We start from the raw sequence: 19256 nt of genomic DNA on the forward strand, positions 1-19256 counted from the left end.
TGGAGGGGACAGGAAAGCACTGTGAGCACGCACGGGGGCCTCTGCGTTGAGACGAAGGCTGGCCATGCCTTCTCCACTCTCCTCTTGCCCGCCTCTCAGGACACCTGGGTACCTTCTCAAAGGCTACACCCACGAGAGTTCTGGAGGGGTCAGAACTACGGGGACAGACATCCCACCAGTGGTGGTCAGGGGCAGAGCGCCAGGAATGACCGCACAGGGGATGAGGGGGCGCTTGGGGGAGACAGAACGTTCACCCCTTGACCGTGGTGGAGGGTACGTGACCACGTAAGCCTGTTACACTTCATAATGCTCTGCACTGCAGGAGGTGAACTTTACTGCATATGCTAATGACATCCCGAGAAACCGGACTTTAAAAAATACAGTAAAGTGAAATCAAGGGAAAAGACTTCTACTTGGCATAAATTCAAATAGTGGCTAAGAAGCTATTTTGAGGTTTGCTTTTGGACGCCGTCACTGGTTTAGCCGTGGGCTATAACAGCCCAGCTTGCTGGGGGCAGGCGCTGGTTCTACGAAGACGGAGTTTAGGTTACATTGTCAGAGGAAACAGAAGATTTTAGACCCAAGACAGTCACGGTGTTTTGGAGTTAGATACAGTCGTCTCCTAGGTCTTTCCGTTTGTTTTTTTAAAAGGAACCACTGCGGAGGACTGCCACCTTTTGTTCTGGGCCTAAGCTGGGCCTCGTGACTCCCTGGGGCAGATCCTGAGGTGTGGGTCACGCGTTCCTGTAGGGCAGGGCACTCGTGTCCATGTGAAAACCTTGGACAGTATTTAGCTTGTCTTTCGTATCCGAGTTGGGGAACCCCCTGGCGGGGAGGCTCTGGGAGTTTCTTTGCTGCTGTGGGAACAGTGGGGGGGTGGTGGCCTTGGGCACGGCCAGGCGCCCTGTCTGCAGGACCCCGGCCCCTGCGAAGCCCAAATCTTAGTGGGAGAGTATGCAAAGAACAGTTGGGCCAGGGTCCTGCTCAGTCACTAGCTGCAGGCGTTGTGAGATGGGGGACCACCATCACCGGACCCCTCTTTTGCAGCTGTCTGAAGAACCCTACCCCCGTTCCCAGGGCACTGCTGCTCTAACAAGGGCTGAGGCTCTCTTGTAACTGAGAAATCCTTTGTGACCAAAAAGCAAAACTTCTCACAACAACTACATGTTGTTCAGGGACAGGAGATGCAGCGAAGCAGCTTTTAAATAATTTAGTTAAAAATGAAAGTTCTTTCAAGTAACATTTGCACGTGAGAACCGTTTGTTCACTGAGTCGGCGACGGGGGCTGGCTGGACACCGGGGAGGAGCTCCGATCTCTTGGGGCTTGGTCTGGGACCACTGTGGCTAAACAAACGTCAGAGAGAAAATATATCCTGCCTAAGAAAAGCGGCAGTGTTCCACAGCCCAGGGCCCGGGCGGGAGCTGGTTTTGCAGATGTGCAGATGGCAGGCGCCGGGTTGGGAGGTCAGGGGGGCCGAGGGTGGGAGGCTGTGGACGCTGACTGTGGCTTCTTCAGCGGCAGGATGTCACCTTACCTTGGGATAAGCGGGGACATCGCGTCGAGATGTCAACTTCTTGCTGTTATCCAAAAAACTGTATTTACAGGGACAGCTGGTCCTGAAGGGAAAAGCAAAGATTGTTTCTGGCACTGCCGCCTTGGTCTTGGTGTCACTTGGGTGGCGGATTGCGGGGACCTCATCAGAGAAAGACCGAAAAATGCAAAACCCAACCCAATCCGCATCCCACAAACCCCTTTGGTCTTATTTGTTACAGAAGAATAAAGTCGTAAAGCCAGTGACGCCTGTTGCTAAACCCCGAAGACCGTGCCTGGACCTCCTGAGATAATACTGAGCTCTCAGCGAACATGGCATCTTCATTTTAGAGAAGCTCCTGAAAATCTCTTTTAAATGATGCGAGCAAAAGACGTTTATTCTAAAAAATTCAAAAACCACAGAAGCAAAGTAAAAAAAAGTAAGTCCCCTTTCCCCCACTTCTTTCCTCTAAATCTCACAGCTGGCAATGCCTTCTGTTAAGTTTGGGGTACCTTTCCAGAACGTTCCTAGGTATGGACACACACGGACAGCCCCTGGTCCTTTTAGATAAGGATGGAATGGTACCAAGTTTCCTCTCTGGCAACTTGCTTTTTCCACTACCATGTCACAAATGCACTGCTGCTGCTTCAGAGAGCTCGACCTCATCAAAAAGCAAGTCCTCCTTGGGACCTCGGGCGTGAGGGACCTCATAGGGTCATCAATCCCGCCTCCTGTGATAGACGTTCAGGATGCCCCCAACTGGTCCCCTTACGCACACGTTGAGAGGCGAGTTTGATCTCTGACTCTGCTTTTCATTCCTTAACGTCAAGGCATCAAGAACAGAACAGGGACTTCCCTGGCGGTCCAGTGGTTGAGACTTGCACTTCCGATGCCGGGGGCCCGGGTTCTATCCCTGGTCGGGGAACTAAGATCCCACATGCCTCGGGTTGCGGCAACAAAAGCAAAACAAAACAAAAGAACAGAGCAAAAGGAGCCTGGTGGTTTTGGAGGGAAGCCCCCTTCCGACATCAGGGGCGAGTGTGCTGGCCCGAGGGGTCACAGCCAGGGACTGCAGGTCGGGGCTGCTCCAGGAGAGCCGGCAGCGCCTGGGCCCCCAGCCCACACGGGCACCTTAACTCCTCTGGAAGGAACTTGAAGTCCCCCCACCTCAAATAGGGAGCACAGTGGGGGTGGCGGGAGGGTCTAACACCCCACTCCTCCCGCTCCCCCTGCCTTGCGTGAGATTCCCAGGCTGGGGATGGGGCCAGCACAGAAGCTCATGCAGTCTGTAAATAAACTTCCATCTTCCAGGAGAGCAATTTATACTGTACTGTAAGAGCCGTAAAGAAATTCACATCCTTTAAGCTGCGAGGCTCCTCTGGAGAATTTATCATAAGCAAAGAATTAGACGTAAGCAAACAGCTTGAAGGTATTCATCACAGTGTCATCTGTTGCTGCAAAAACACAAACCCAAACTAGAAGCCACCGGAACGTCCCCCAGTGGGAAATAATTTAAACCATTATGGTACTTCAACAGGGAGGACTATTATGTCATCTTTAATTGTGAGTATTATGTGAAGCGAGGGAATTTTGGATGAAAAGGGAAAAAGAAACGTTGCCTACAGTATGTCCTGAAAGGTACTGCAAAACAATTGGCCACGGAATGAAGAGAAAAGAACTCACTGGGTGGGTGACATTTGCAGACGTTCTGCAAAAATGCCCGAGGCTGCATTTTCATCTACTGACTGTTTACAGTGTTGTAAATGAAAAAAAATTAGTATCTCGTAGCTGTTTTTCGAAACCGGCTATCTGGGCGTGGAAGAACATCTGGGAAGCTCAGGACTGGGTTTTGACTGGGAGCATCGTGGTCGCTGTTATTTTTACTGACTTGCCCCCCTCATCAGTATAGTCTGGAGGTATGACAAGGTGGCTATGCCACTTGCAAGCTCAGAATAATACGTCTGCTTCCTTTTTGGGAAAAGAGCCTCAGTATGGCTTTCTTGGCGCGCCGCTGTTCCTTCCCTCCACCCGATGCTTGCGAAATCATCCGAGCTGCTTAAGACGGCTTCGTGCATGGAGTGGGATTTTAAGACAGATTTAGCAGAAGGGTAACAAAATGAACCAAGAAAACGTGCCAACCAAACGCTTTCCGTGGTCGCCCTTGTCAACGAGAACTCCCATTTACACACGCACGTCTGAGCAGTGAGAACCTGGTCTGTGACTTAAGAGCATAGGTAGCATCGTCATTATTTCTTTTCCGCTTTTAACCTCTTTTGTACAAACATGCACACACGTGCTGTGCAGGTCAGTCCTGCGCCTCTCCCAGGAGGGCTGTGTAAGCTTCCACCACCGAAGATGATCTGACTGCTGGAATCCACGGCTTCCTTGAAAATCCCAGCGTTGGGAGGTCCTGCCGCGGCCAGGCAGCCCTGCCTGCTCCCTCTTCGGCCCGTCGCCACGGGAACCAGCATCCTCCAGCTGACAGAGCAGCTGGCATGGTGCCTTTTCTTTTCTTTCTGTTTCATTTTCTGCGCTCCCAGCCTCCCCCCTCCTGGGGCTCAGTCCAGTGGTCAAGGCCATTTGTTTGGGATGAAAGCAGAGATGACAGATCCCAGAGCCCTCAGATGCCGCCCCGTGTTCCTGCAGCCCCCACGTGCTCTGCGGGGCCGGGCCCTGCCCTGAATGTGGGCGGGCAATCCTCCCTCTGTCCTCTTGGGGAAAAAGCCAAGAGAAACCCAAGGCCTGTGTCTCAGGGGAGCGCAGCCCGTTCCGAGGGTGTCTGTGGGTCTGCGCCTCATCTGACCCAACGGCCATCCCTATTCCCTGGGGAAAGGCGGTTCTGGTCCACGCAGAGCCCTGGCTCCGAGGCCACGCTGGGGTGTGCCTGTGCGGGGGTGAAGGCGGCCATCGCCTCAGGCTCACTGGCCACCCGAGCGGGTGCAGACCTGAGCTCAGCCGGGCAGGTGCCTTTGTTCCCCTCTCCGCCCCCGAGAGGCAGGATCACCGCCCGGCTGGGTGGACATCCTCAGAAAGAGCTGCTCAGCTGTGCGACCTGCCCCGCAGGTAACGAGCCTGGTCCCAGGATGCCGGATGACTGCGCGGCCCCCTTGCACGATTAAGAGGGAACCCAGCCGTCAGCAGAGGGGCAGTGCAAGCAGCTCCTCCAGTTAATTTCTCCATAAAGAAAAGGGCAGGGCTGCTTGTATGGGGCACAAAGGGGTGCTAGGCTCCCAGGCCAGCGTCCCAGGTGGGTGTCGCTGCTGTGGATTAGCCCTGAGCCCAGGAGGCTGCATTTCTTTCTTCGCAATGTGTCAGCACTGTTAGAGACTTTACCCCATTCTGTTTTCGATTGAAGAGGCACAATTACCCGTCTCTCACCTACATGAGCTGCTGTGAAAACTGCCTGTTGAGAAGACAAGCCTCTAGAAGTGCTGGGGCACAGGGAAGGCTCCTCTTCGGACCACAGCACTGTGAGTCCCAAAAACGTATTGATACCTCTTGCGGGGGGGTGGGGGGCGTGGAAGAGGCTTCATTACTTGATGAGCCCCGGTTCTGCCCACTTTGCCCCGACGGGTGCCTGCAGGTGACATCTCGCTTCCCTTGTGCTCTGAAATCGGGCAGGTCTTCTCCACATGGCCTATCGTGTCCCCCAAGAATCATATGTGGATGTTCTAAGCCCCAGTACCTGTGACTGTGACCTCATCTGGAAATAGGGCTGTAACAGATGTAATGAGTTAAGACTGGTCACACCAAGTGTGATTGGATTAGAGTGGCCCCTACTCCAATATGACTGGTGTCTTTTTAAAAAAGGGCCATTTGGACACAGAGACAGACACATACGAAAAAAAAGGCCATGTGGAGACAGAGGCAGAGACTGGAGTGATGCTCTACAAACCAAGGGGCCCCAAGAATTGCTGACAACTGCTAGAAGCTGGGAGAGAGGCCTGGAACAGATTCTCCCCGAGAGCCTTCAGAGCGAGCCTGGCCTTCCTGACACCTTCATTTCAGACTTCTGGCCCTCAGAACTGTGGGAAAGTAAATTCCTGTTGTTTTCAGCCCTGCAGTGTGTGGTGCTTGGTTATAGCAGCTACAGGAAACTAACACCACCTGGACGAAATTCTGTTTTTTCTCCTGCAACCTGACCCGCAGGGCAGTGCACGCCAGAAAGCACGGCAGGGGCATCACGTTGCCCCTGCCCCAGCCTGGCTCTTACAGAAGGGGCGGTGGGGGGTGCCTGCCACACGGCCGGCGGGGCAGGACCAGCGGGGGTGGGGGGTGGGGGGGCGGGGCTCCTGACTCACCCCGGTTGCTCTGGGCAGGTGGTAGGATTGAATCATTTGAGAAGGGACGAGAGGCCTCATTATAAAACACCTTCTGCTTTGGAATCACTACATCATGCCCGTGAAACTAACCTAACACTGTAAGTCAACTATACCTCAGATCAAAACCCAAACCCGAACCCCGCCTCCTGCAAGTGCTCTGTGGGCTGTGTGGCTGCAGGCGACCCTACAGAGGGGACATGGGGGACGGGGCCCAGGGCACCACCGCTCGCCGCAGCAGACACGGCCCTCGGCCACGGGCCGCCAGTCTGAGGCTGCTCGCGGAGCGGCCGGGACAGGGCCTGGCCGACTAGCTATATCTCCCCTGGGGGTTAGGACCGGCCACAGGACGGAGGTCCAGCACGTGGCTGCCAGAGGGCTAGGCTGAGCTGTCCAGATCCTGAGCCCGAGGACGACACCGTGACCAGGGGCCTCCTTCCATGCTGAGCCGGGCCCAGCCGTGAGGCTGCGCGGGCAACTCCAGGGCCCTTACTGGGTCACGTGAGGGATCTGCCTCCTGACCCCACAGAGCCTTCTGCTTCAGGGACGGTGAGGACGAATTATTCACTCACAATTTTCTGTCGTCACGGACTCCTTTGCCCGACTTCCCCCAAATCCAATGGGATGAGACATCCCGAAGTCCAAGTGAGAGGGCCACGAACGGGGCGTGGTCCCCGGAAGCCAGGCACCACCCGAGCCCGTCAGGCTAGTCCCCGAGCCCGTCCTGAGGCCGCCAGCCCCGCCCCTCCCCTGCGACCACCAGCTTCCCCTTCCCCTCCTGCACCGAAGGCCCTTGCATGCAGCCACGCTCTGCAGTAAGCAGGTTGCCCTCAATTTTGAAAACTTAGGAAACGACCTTCAAGATGTTGGGTGGCCTCGTAAGCCAGTTTGGTGCGCTTGCACGGGCCGTTCGCAGGTTCATTAGTCCCGTTAAACCCTGCTGAGCCCCAGCTGTAACCTCAGCCTCCTTAGTGGCGTGGCGTTCCGGGGGTGACGGGCCACAGCGTCACCATGCGGTCTCTGGACCACGGGCGTGAAGCAACGCAGGACAGCAGACAGTTTCAAGCTGGGCCCGTCAGCAGAGCACTCGGTGCAGCCCCGCACACAGCAGGCTCAGTGTGTGCAGCCTCCAGCATCATCTTGGCTGGCGTGGTGCGTCTCCCCCCTTGACCTGAACGTCTGCTTTAACCACCGTTTCGGCAAAGGGTCTGGCTGTAGCCCAAGCCCCACTTTCCAAGAAATGCCTGGGGCATGTTTTTCCTGGATTTCGGTAGCCTGGGCCACCTCACCCTGGTTCTCCAGGGGATGTGTGGAGGGACCCTTATTGCCGTGTCCAGAACGCGGCATCGCTCCCCTGATGGGCCGCTCTGTGCTATGGGGACGTCCGCACGGGATTGGGGCCTCCGGGACACCAGGACACCCGTCCCCTGGAAGCCAAAGGCCTTTCTCCTTTTATCGTTCCCCTTTTCAAAAAATCGATGCCAACTCTGTTCAAGTTGGGGCCGTAAATCCTAACACTCTGATCTGCAAGAAGATTACTGGCCTTTTCTGTGACGTCATCCTCCCAGCCTCCCTCTGCCATAAACTCTCTTTTATGATAAGAAACCTGTGTCATTGGAAAGCAAATCCCAGACGGTGCCCACCCCAGCCACAGCTGGGATCCTCCAGCTCTGCTTTCGGGGAAACCCCCCCCCCCCAGGGCCCCTCTTAGCTCCGCGTGGCCGCGCAGAGCTCTCCCCGGCCGTCCGCCGCGCTTGCCCAGCGCAGACCTTACCTGTTGCTTCTAGCTGCCAGCTCGTCCCTCATCTTTTTAATGTCACTCTTGCATTTCTCAACCTCCACCACTTTCAGTCCTTCCACTGGAGACCAAGAGAAACGAGGGGGTTACCATGGATACACGTGGAGGCTGGGGAGGCTGGTAACTGGGGGCTCGCCCGTGGCTCCCACGTCCCCGGGGGTGAGGGGCGGAAGCTGGCTCAGACACTGGTTCCCAGTCCCGCCCACGCCGCTGATCCTCAGGCCTTCTCCCCCCCCCCCCCCCCCCCCCCCCCCCCGCCCCGCACGCGGCTCAGCCACAGCCTGTTCATCACGAAGCCCCTCCCCCTTCCCGAATCGCCACCGTTCCCGCACGTACTTCTTGCTTTTTCTCCGTACCCCTAAGCGCCAGCCGAGGACAGAGGATCTTTTATCCCCAAAAGAAAAAGGGGGTACGTGTTCCCAGGGTAGTAAAATGCAACGAAGGGCTCGGGGAGCAAAACCACAGCCTTCCCAGCAAGGATGAAAATTTCGTTAAGGCAAAAGCTTTGCATTTGAAGGTCCTGGGTAGAGCGGTTAACCGGGAGAAGCGCTGACTTGAAATGGATGAGAAATGATCAGGCCAGGGGAAGCACGAGCGGAACCCGCGCTTGGTCACATTCCCAGGGTCCTGCAGCCCCGGGTCCCCTAAGTCAGAACACTATGGTTTTTTTCATCAAAGGATGAACTGGCGCTACGCCTGCCAGCGAGCGTTCAACTTCAAGGCGTTCACTCTGGCAGGTGCATATTTAGCTCAGAAACGCTGCCAGTTCTGGAAGGGCTTTCAGATTAGAGTCAGGTCATAAGAAATAAAAAAGATTAGCTTTGTTACTTGGTAATCACACCTCGATTTTTATGCAGAAAGATACTACCCACGATGCCACTCATTCCCCTTTCCATCAAGCGGAATACGGCTAAAAATGAAATGCAGGTGATTTCTAAGAGAAAAAGCAACCCAGCGACTTCCGTGGGCTTCCGCCCGTCTCCCATCCGGAGGAACTGTCAGCAGCTCTGGGGCTCGCGGCTGGGGAACTCTCCCAGCGCCGAGCCCCCGGGCAGCCCTCCAGGAACCACGATCTTCCTGGGTGGGTTTTCTAAACATTTCCGTGTCAGGGGCCAAGCGGGGGCAAGATTATGTGGGACCCCTGCTTCTTTCCGTCCAGTGGCAGGAATCTGGAGGATCTGATACTCGGATCTGGTTCCGGTGACCTGCTTCTGTGCCGTGCAGGATGCCAAGGGAGAGGCTCAAACACCACCTCCACCCTCCCGTACCAGGACGCGGGACCAGCGAGGTGGGGAGGCCAGGGAACTGGACAGCGGTACTTTGTGCTCCCACCAAGAGCCCACACCCTCCTTTGGGGTGCGATGCCCTCAGCACTTGCTCGCATCGCGGACGCCGTTAGGAGGTGGATGAAACCATGGGTCCTCTTCCAAGAAAAAGCACATTAGCACACACCCTTTACGGTTTGCATTTGGACCAGGCGTGCGCGGCCTCCCAGGCATTTCTCGGCCGCCGTCCCATTGCAGGACGCTTACCCCGAGGAGGAGAGGACCACCGCGGAGCTGTGTCTGCGGGTCTGCGAATGGGACAGATGGTAGATTCAACACCAGTGGCAGGAAGGGGCCCAGGAAGGGGTTGTTAATACGTGAAGGGCAGAAAATTTTGGAAAGTTGAATAGATCTGGAGAAGAGACCCGGCATGTGGCATAGACTTGGATCCAAAAAGTGGATCCATCTGGGGAAGAGATGGAGCACACAGTATAGAGTCCAAACAGGGTAGCGGTGCCCTGCCTGCAGGGTCCACGGGTACCATTCATTCCGTTTCCAGCATCACTTCTCTGAATACAAAATAACCTATGATCGTTGTAGAAAATGGAGGAAATACAGAGTATCTCAAAGAAGGGTATTTAAAAATTTATCCATGGGGCTTCCCTGGTGGCGCAGTGGTTAAGAATTCGCCTGCCAATGCAGGGGACACGGGTTCGAGCCCTGGTCCGGGAAGATCCCACATGCCGCGGAGCAACTAAGCCCGTGCGCCACAACTACTGAGCCTGTGCTCTAGAGCCCGCGAGCCACAACTACTGAGCCTGCGTGCCACAACTACTGAAGCCCGTGCGCCTAGAGTCCGTGCTCTGCAGCAAGAGAAGCCACCGCAGTGAGAAGCCCGCGCACCGCAACCAACGGTAGCCCCCGCTCGCTGCAACTAGAGAAAGCCTGCGCGCAGCAACGAAGACCCAACACAGCCAAAAAAAAAAAAAAAAAAAAAAATCCATGATCCTATTGGCCCAGAGAACTCATTTAATATTGTATATATTGGTGTGTATCCTTCCAGACATTTTTCTCCCACCCCCATGCAATCTAAATATCTATTTATCTTTCTTAATTTAAAAAAGGCAGCATTGGGATCATGTTTTCTCATCTGCTTTTCTCCATCATCAGCAAGTCAAGGGTGCTCCCATTAGCAGCTGCCTCGTAGCTCATGGTTTCTGCTGGCTGCCTGATGTTTGATTGTGTGGTATTGAAACTGATGTAGATCAGGTTCCTGGGCCGTTTATCGGGGGCGATGTTAAGATTAAGCCTTTTGGGCAACACGGAATGATAGAATTTACTGTAATGATGTTTATGAAATACAGCCTGGTTGCCAAGGAAACTGATAGTGAGTAATGAGACGGCAAACGTGCTTTAATCAGTGGAAGAGAAAAACAGTCACGGGATTAAAGAGCCGCACCGCCGGCGGAAGCCAGGAGGCAGCGAGAGCGCTCGGCGATTCAGGCGCCAGCAGACCCAGGGCTGCCGCTCCCAGGCCTTGCTGGACACCAGGATGCCTTGTGGAAGATCCTGGGGGAGGGAGAAGGCCGTCCGAGCTGGGCCTCCCCCAGGTCCTGGCACTGACACCAGGGAGGACTCAGGGTTGAGACGGATGTCAGTTTCCCACTTGTCAGTCTCAAACCTGAAACACAGGTGGGCACGGACCAGAACCCCAAACTGAAGCACAGGCTCCACAGCCCCGGGCTGAGTGGCAGGGTGAGCACCACCTGGACGCTGCTGTCCCCTCGGACTTTAGAAGGGGTCACGGCCACCCTAGAGGACCTTTAAGAATGATTTTCTAAGAGGGACACTGGCTTCGGGGACGGGGCCTCAGCAGGCAGGAGTAACAGCACGGTCACGGTCAGGTCCCGAGGGCAGCTCTGTCCTACTCCCTCCTCCCCCTGACCCGCTGGGCTCTCCTAAGAGGCTGGCTGTGGGCAGGCGAGGCCCTAGTTAGGCTGCAGAGCTTTGGAAGTTGTTTATAGCCACGTAGGAATAGAGCCTCGGGTTTCAGCACTTCCTCCAAGGACTTTGGTAAAGAATTTGCATAAAGCACATTTCCCCGGTGACAAAAAGAAAAGCAAGCTTTGGTTTCAGTTTTCTGGGCTGTTTGCATGACCTGGCTGTAAACTTTGCCCCATGGGGCCAGCTCTCTAGTCTGTAGGTTCTGGGCCAGGCCCCGGCAGGGACAAACGCTGAACAGGGGCAGGACTGCCCTGTGCCCACCGCAGGGCGCCTGGGCCCTTCCCGCAAACAAGGAAGGATGGGAGGGAGGGGCGCCCCTGGATGGCCCATCTCCAACCGGGAAGTGAGGGGAGGCCCTGGATGTCCTGTGTTTAGGAAATGGCTTCTCACCTAAGCGAGACCCCAGCCTCCCGAAGAAGGAAAACATTTCGTAGAAAAGGAAGGAAAGCTTTTAAGGTGAATTAAGAGCTATGGCAGAATTTACATTTGATTCCGAAGAATTATACACTTGAGAAGGTCAAAAAAAAAAGGCAGGAAATTCCATTTAAAACAAGTCAAATCAATATAATGTGGTTTACAGATGGGCAGTTCTAGCTGGTGCCTGTTTGAATTCACGAGGCAGAGAACAGCTCCGAACAGCTCACACATACCAGACAAAGTGTGTGTGTGCGTGAGCACGGTGCGTGTGTGTGTTTCTGTGTGTTTGTACATGGGGGTTCATGTATGTGTGCGAGTGTATGTGCCTACGTTTCCGTGTGTGCGCGCGCGCGCGTGTGTGTGTGTGTGTGTGTGTGTGTGTGTGTGTCCATATCTGGTCGGGCCCCGCGGAGCAGCCCGGCAGTCATATTCCCGGCAGCTTTCCCAGGCCAACAGCGCAGGCTGGCTTGCTTCTGGCAGCTCTGCAGGGTCAGGGCTGACCTTCTGAGTGGCTGGGATGACCAGTTCCCCAAGTGACCTGCGGGAGAGGTCCAGCTGCAGAACCCCTGTCCTCAAAAGGCCTCCCCTGTCCATTTCCAAGGTCCCTGCGATGTCTTCGGGGGAGGCCCTGATTGCTGTGTCTGGGCTGCTCTTAGGAACTCACACCCCCCGGGGCTGAGCACAGATGAGGTGACCGCGCCCACGCAGAGGCGGGTGGAGCCCGGGGAGCGGTCAGCCACAAGCGCCAGGAAAGGATGCGCCCAAAGCCAGGTGGAGTTCAGGGAGGATGAGGGCCCCCTCCGGGGGTGCGTGGGCCCCCATAGCCATGTTCCTGTGGGCAGCGGGCAGCCGGGAGGTGGTGGGGAGGCCAGGGGCTGATGCAGGGAGAGGTGCCAAAGTGGGCCATGGGGGGGAGGCCACTGCCCACACCTGGCCACCTGACCGCAGCTCCTGGAACCCTAACCCTAACGTCCTCTTCCTCCTGAGAAATGCAAGCTCTCTCCATCCCACTCCTTCAGTGCCCAGGTCTCTGGTGCTAGAAATTAATACCACTAGTAAAAACACTAGTAATTTTGCAGTGAGCCTGAGCTGGGGGTGAAGGGGCGACGCCATCCTCCAGGTAATTTATGCCCATGTGCGTGAATTATCTGATCTACACAGGAGCCCCAGGAGGAGGTGCGAGCTAGTTCTGGAGGATTCCGGGCAAGGACATGCTGGGGAGAAGGTCATCGGGGATCCGTCCTTTAATGGTCCTCAATCCACAAGCCACTTGAAGGCAAAATAAAAACACTTCTCGGCCTGATTGGTGTCCCCTCGGCCAGATACCGGAAGCCTCTCAAGTTGAAGTCAGCACAGCTCCCTGTAGGAGTTCTGAGAATTAATTAACGGCCTCTTCAACTTGTCTGTTTCCAAGGAACAGCGGCACTGGAGCTGGCTTCCGTGTGGGGCGGGGGGAAGTGGTCAGAGGCGCCGGAGGAGAGGACGACGAAGCAGGAGGCACCTGTCATCCCCCAGCCTTCCCCACCCCCCGGGCATCTGCTCTCCAGGTGGGGACTGTATGACTGTTCATCTCTGTGACTGCAGGTGGTGACGCGGCAGTGAATGTTTGCTACGTCCAGAGAGCTCCCTACTCTATGGGGCTTGGTGGGAAGCTGAGCTTGTCGCCCATGGCAGAAGACGGAAACCCCAAACGCTCACGGCAGTGGGTTGAACTGTGCCCCCGTCAAGGACAGGCTCACATCCTGACCCCCAGAATGAGAGTGTGACCTGGTTTAGAAAAAAGATCTCGAGATGAGATCGTTCTGGGTGAGGGTGGGCCCTAAATCCACAGACAGGTGTGTCCTGATAGAAGGACGACCTGAATGCAGACGCAAGGGGAGAAGGTCACGTGCAGGCGGCGGCAGCCTGGAGTGATGAGGCCACACGCCAAGGCCCGTGGGCGTCCTGGAAGCTGGAGCAGGCCTGGGACAGATTCCCCTCCAGAAGGAACTGACCCTGCCGACACCTTGGTCTCGGACTTCTGGCCTCGAGACAGTGGGAGAATTCATTTCTGTCGTTTTAAGCCCCCAGTTTGCGGTGCTTCGTCATGAGAGCCACAGGACACTAACACTTGCTTTCCTTGGCCGTCCTTGCAGCGAGGGTGTGGGCACCTGATCCAGCTCTGTCCAGACTCTGGATCTGTAGCTCGTGTACAGAGAAGCAGCCTGATGTATGCAGCAGTGGGCTATGGGGGTCCAAGCACAGATCTAGGGGTGCCGGGGGGTACTGTACATCTGGGGCTCAGATCCACCAGGTCGGCATCCTCACAGCATCAGCTCTATGTGGGGTTTGGGGCATCGCTCCTGCTGCAGAGCTACTGAGCCCTGGTCCTGAGCCCTCCTGACACCCAGGGGAGCTCCCCCAATCCCTTAGGGCAAAACCTCTTTTCCGCTCAGTGCAGCCATGACCAGTGTTTGCGGCCATAGCCGCGAGGCCAGCTGTCACAGCTGCTTTCTAACCTGCATCCCCAGGCCTTCCCCGCCCTGCTGTGGCACTGGCTCCCCATGGGGAAAGGTGATGCTGAGAGCAGCCCCACCAGGACCCCGGGGCTGGTTCCGGTTTTATTTACGTTTCCACTTTGCTGAATGAACTTCAGCAGGTCACTTGATCTCTCGGGGGCTCCTTCATCACCAATGGGGAAAATAAAACTGTTCTGAAGCTCTAAAGACCAAACGGATTTTCTTTTTTTACCCAAACCAAAGTTTCTTTATTACGAAGCTCTCTCTTTTGAAAAAACATCCAGCAGAAACAAGTGCTCTATTCCAACCCCTTTATTTTTAGGGTATCAGCAACCACTCCCAGAAAACTAAGTTCACAGCAGTTTCTGGGTACCATGATTTTTGGGGGAGAAAAACAAAGGTCCCAGGGTGATGTGACCAAATGGATTTTTAAAATGTTGCCCTACTTTGAAAAGGGTAACTGTATAAATCATGATTCAAGTTATTTAGGTGAATTGGTTTTGGACATGATCCTGAATGTTTTTTCTTGTACAAAATCCAAGCCATTCATACAAGATACGAAAAGTGACAGTCAGTGAGTCAGCCAGGTAGAGTCTGTGATGCCACGACCCGATGGCCTCAGGTTTGGAGTGTGTTTGCTCATTCCGGAAGTCAGTAAATGTGGTGCCCATGAGCCATTAACCTTGGCCTTGACACTGACAAAGAGCCTTCCCGCTGTGCATTGAATGGGGAATTGCGGGTCACGTGGAATTCAAGCTTTGTTCCTTAGTTGATGGATGGGAACACAAAGGGTGAGTGACTGGAAGCTGTTTTCCTCCCAGAGTTTCAGCTATTTGGTCACTGAATCAAGACTTGGTAATGATTCAGTGGACATCCTCCCCCCAGATTGTGAAACCACAGAGTGTGGGTCGGTGCGTTCTCATTTTTGTAAAAAGACACACACACAAGGTATTCTGCAGAAGTTCTTCCCTGGAGGGGGCTACGTCTGGGGGCCTCACGGTTTCCTTCTGTGCTCTCCTGCACTCAAGAGACCCTATTGCAGGGGCTGTGCTGCGATAAGTACCATGTTGCAAGTTACTGCACACTTAGAACACGTCATATGTTACTGAGTTACTTTTAAAATAGAAATAAAACACTTAAGATTCATCACTGTTCTAGCCCTTGTTAACTTCAAAGGTAACTTTCGCGCATTTCCCAAAGAAGAGACATTTGCTGTCAGCCTCAGCTCCGTTGCCACCACCAAGCACCAGGGTTTTAAGTGGTTACTTTAAGCAGAGGTTAAAAGACAAATCAGCGAAAGGGAATGAACGTGCCACTCACATTCAACGCGCTTCTCTAGCACTGCCAAGTGATGCGCAACTTCGGCTTTCAGTTCGTTGATTTTAAACGCTCTAGGAAGGAAAAGACAAAACAAAACAACACAACTCATCAAATTCTCCAAGTTAAAATGGGTTCCGCCAACATCTGCTGACTCCCTGCCGTGGTGAGCCCTACAGGTGGGCTGCTGAGGGGCTCGAACAGAGGAGTTGCTTTTAAGGAACTCACGGGAGTTGGGGAGGGGTGCTGAGGGGAGGGAGGAAAAAGACACTCCCTTGAATTATCTCAAAGGTGTATTTTCCAAGCTGGGAACGTAAAGCAGGTATGCTTACTTCCCCATACGTGGGCAGTGAGCAGATGCTCTCTGGGGAGGACCGTGTCCTCTGCTCACAGAGGGCATGGTCCAGCCCCACACCCTGCCCTGCTGGGCACAGACCGTCTCAGGGGACCTGAGGTGCCCTTCTCCGGGAGGCTCCAACCCATTCAGTTCAACAACTCTTGGGCTTTAAGAAAATACCCTACGGCCTTTCCCCATTTTAACTCCCCTCGGGCAGTGAGATGCCACAGCGAGGTAACTGAGAAATGGAAAGCACTGACCCAGAACCGGCAGGATGACTCAGAATGGAGAGGAAGCCGCACAGCTGCACAGGATCTCTGTGAACGCTGTCAGCTCTTGTAGGTTGAAGTCCTAGCCCCAGAAGAGCCAGCTGGGAAGATTACCAGCAACACGGGCTCTCGTTCTGAGAACACCCACGTGACACGGTCTGTGGCACCTGGCATCTGTTTCCTGGACCCCATCCAAGCTGGCTTAGGTACGTAAGTCCCCAAAGGATTCCACTGGGGAGGCAGCTTCTGGGGGCGATGTATCAGAGCCTGCCGGCCGAGACAGCCTCAGAGCAAGTGGCCCACCCCAGCCATGAAGAGAAAAAGCGCCCAGCTCTGGAGATGACGTATCTAGAAGATTCTGTACCTTGAGAACTGCTCTGCCACCTGGGTCAGCACGCTCTGGATCAATTCTTCTTTCTCTGCAGACGAAGAAAGAAAGACTGATGGGAAAGGGCACGCTGTGCGGACCACGGGCTGAACCCGCACGTCGTGGGCAGTGGCACCAACACCGTGCCCGGGAGCTACCCGGGAACCTGGAGGGATGCTCTGGCCGCCTCTCAGCAGCAGGGCCTCTCCTGGGCCCGGGATTTCCTGTCCACCTTCAGACGCTCTTTCCCTCCTGGACTCTCAGTACTCTCAGCGGTGCCTGGGCAGAGTGACTGGGGCTGAGGTCCGCCCGCGGTCCGCACCAGCCATAAAAAGCAGGCAGGACTGGGTCCTTAAATACGGGACATTTTCACGTGGTGCCCTGGTCCACTTCATGGGGGCAATTACTATGACAAAGCGCGTTCAAGGCACATTTTGAGTGCAAAACAGTGTTCTCACGGCAGGTCCCAGAGAGAGGAAGCAGGCCGGGGTGAGCCAGTTTGTCCCTTTGTTGCCGAGCACATAAAACCGGGCTGGGTGGCTAGTTTTACAAGGTTCAGGTCCCAGGCTGAATATAACCTGCCTGTCTTCCTGTTTCCTGACCGGGCCCAAGGCGGGATGCCTCATAGGAAGGTGTAGACTGCACGGCACTGTTCCAGCAACTCCACCCTCTGAGGAAGGGAGGGTTCTCCTCCTGGATCCAGATGGTCATTTAGTTCACGCCCTGAAACGCTGGGGACCTAAACAAGGCCTCCTCCTGAACTCATGTCATCTTCTATATTGACTCTGAAACCAACACAAGTCAAAACTAAGCCAAGCCTGTCCAGACGAACAAAAAACCTTGATAATCCAATCTGGCAACAGGGCTGAAAAGCTAAAAATGATCCAGTGTCTTCATTTCTAGGAGAAAGATGTTCATCACAATGTTATTTAACACAGTGAAAACTGTAACGGCCTATATACCCATCAAATGCACATCACTTATGGCTTATAAATGATGGTATATCTGTACTGTGGAAACATATTCTGCTATTAGGAATAACAGCTTGGAAAACGTTCGTGTCTATTGTTAAAGAAAAAAAAATTGTAGTACAGTGTGACAGCACTTCTGAAAACTTGGGAGGATACATTCCAAAATAATAATTGTAGTTACTTTTTGGTTGTAAGATTATATATACACTTTTCCCCCTTATTTTTGTTTCTCTATATCTAATACATTTCTATAATAAACATATGTTAATTTCATAAACATATTTAAAAAATTAATCTAAATTAACCTCTTGGACCTTATTCCTTCACTTGCCAAATGAAAGGGTGGACCAGATGACCCAAGGTTTCCTCTGGCTTTAGCATTCTATAACTTGATGAGAAGAAAGGAAACAACGTCTCGTTGTATCTCTTGGAAATATAAGAGTAAAAATGTCAGCCAGGAAACTTCATTGAGCCATATGTTGAGCTGATCCAAGTTCTATCCTTCACAGAGGCCCACACCTATCAGGGAAGAAGGGTGGTGACTCCACTGATAAGAATCACCAGAGAGAAGGTTTCACAGCCCTCCTCGGTGAACTCAGCAGGATTTTAGATCACTTCTTCTGAAATCTTTTGCACAGCAAAGCAAACCATAAATAAGATGAAAAGATAACCCTCAGAATGGGAGAAAACATTTGCAAATGAAGCAACTGACAAAGGATTAATCTCCAAAATATAGAAACAGCTCATGCAGCTCAATATCAAAAAAACAAACAACCCAATCAAAAAATGGGCAGAAGACCTAAAAGACATTTCAGCGAAGAAGACATACAGATGGCCAAGAGGCATGGGAAAAGTTGCTCCACATCACTAATTATTAGAGAAATGCAAATGAAAACTACAATGAGGTATCACCTCACACCAGTTAGAATGGGCATCATCAGGAAATCTACAAACAGCAAATGCTGGAGAGGGTGTGGAGAAAAGGGAACCCTCTTGCACTGTTGGTGGGAATGTAAATTGATACAGCCGCTATGGAGAACAGTATGGAGGTTCCTTAAAAAACTAAAAATAGAACTACCATACGACCCAGCAATCCCACTACTGGGCACATACCCTGAGAAAACCATAATTCAAAAAGACACATGCACCCCAATGTTCACTGCAGCACTATTTACAATAGCCAGGTCATGGAAGCAACCTAAATGCCCATCAACAGACGAATGGATGAAGAAGATGTGGTACATATATACAATGGAATATTACTTGGCCATAAAAAGGAATGAAATTGGGTCATTTGTAGAGATGTGGATGGACCTAGAGTCTGTCATACAGAATGAAATAAGTCAGAAGAGAAAAACAAACATCGTATATTAACACATATATGTGGAATCTAGAAAAATGGTACAGATGAACCTATTTATGGGGCAGGAATAGAGACGTAGATGTAGAGAATGGATGTGTGGACACGGGTGGGGGAAGGGGAGGGTGGGATGAATTGGGAGATTAGGATTGATATAAATACACTGCCATGTGTAAAATAGATAGCCAGTGGGAACCTGCTGTATAGCACAGCAAGCTCAGCTTGGTGCTCTGTGATGACCTAGATAGGTGGGATGGGGGGAGGAGGGGAGAGAGGTCCAAGAGCGTGGGGATATAGGTATACATGTAGCTGATTCACTTCGTTGTACAGCAGAAACTAACAGCATTGTAAAGCAACTATACTCCAATAAAAAATATATAAATAAATTAAAATTTAAAAAAGTAATGTATCACATAACCTTCAAGAGTTAGTGATCTGTCTCAAAGTCTTGAGATGTATTTAAAAGTCTATCAACGGGGGCTTCCCTGGTGGCGCAGTGGTTAAGAATCCGCCTGCCAGTGCAGGAGACACGGGTTTGAGCCCTGGTCCGGGAAGATCCCACATGCCACGGAGCAACTAAGCCCGTGCGCCACAACTACTGAGCCTGCGCTCTAGAGCCTGCAAGCCACAACTACTGAGCCCGTGTGCCGCAACTACTGAAGCCCATGCACCTAGAGCCCGTGCTCCACAACGAGAGAAGCCACCGTAATGAGAAGCCTGCTCGCTGCAACTAGAGAAAAGCCCACAAGCAGCAACAAAGACCCAATGCAGCCCAAAATAAATAAATAAATAAATTTAAATA

The 19256-nt window shown here is 53.2% G+C and overlaps 1 protein-coding gene across 1 annotated transcript in view; it reads right to left on the reverse strand.

The window, feature by feature from the left end:
* The window catches only part of PDE9A (phosphodiesterase 9A), a 99546-nt gene that overhangs the window by 14832 nt on the left and 65458 nt on the right, over positions 1–19256 (reverse strand). Inside the window, exons 5-8 of the mRNA XM_082838986.1 lie at positions 16121–16175; positions 15154–15224; positions 7626–7710; positions 1536–1617 (exon numbers count right to left, since the gene is read on the reverse strand). Coding sequence (XP_082695112.1) covers positions 1536–1617; positions 7626–7710; positions 15154–15224; positions 16121–16175 — 293 coding nt within the window. The remainder of the gene's footprint in view (positions 1–1535; positions 1618–7625; positions 7711–15153; positions 15225–16120; positions 16176–19256) is intronic.

Source organism: Leucopleurus acutus (assembly GCF_964270905.1).
Source record: "Leucopleurus acutus genome assembly, chromosome: 5".
NCBI lineage: Eukaryota > Metazoa > Chordata > Mammalia > Artiodactyla > Delphinidae > Leucopleurus > Leucopleurus acutus.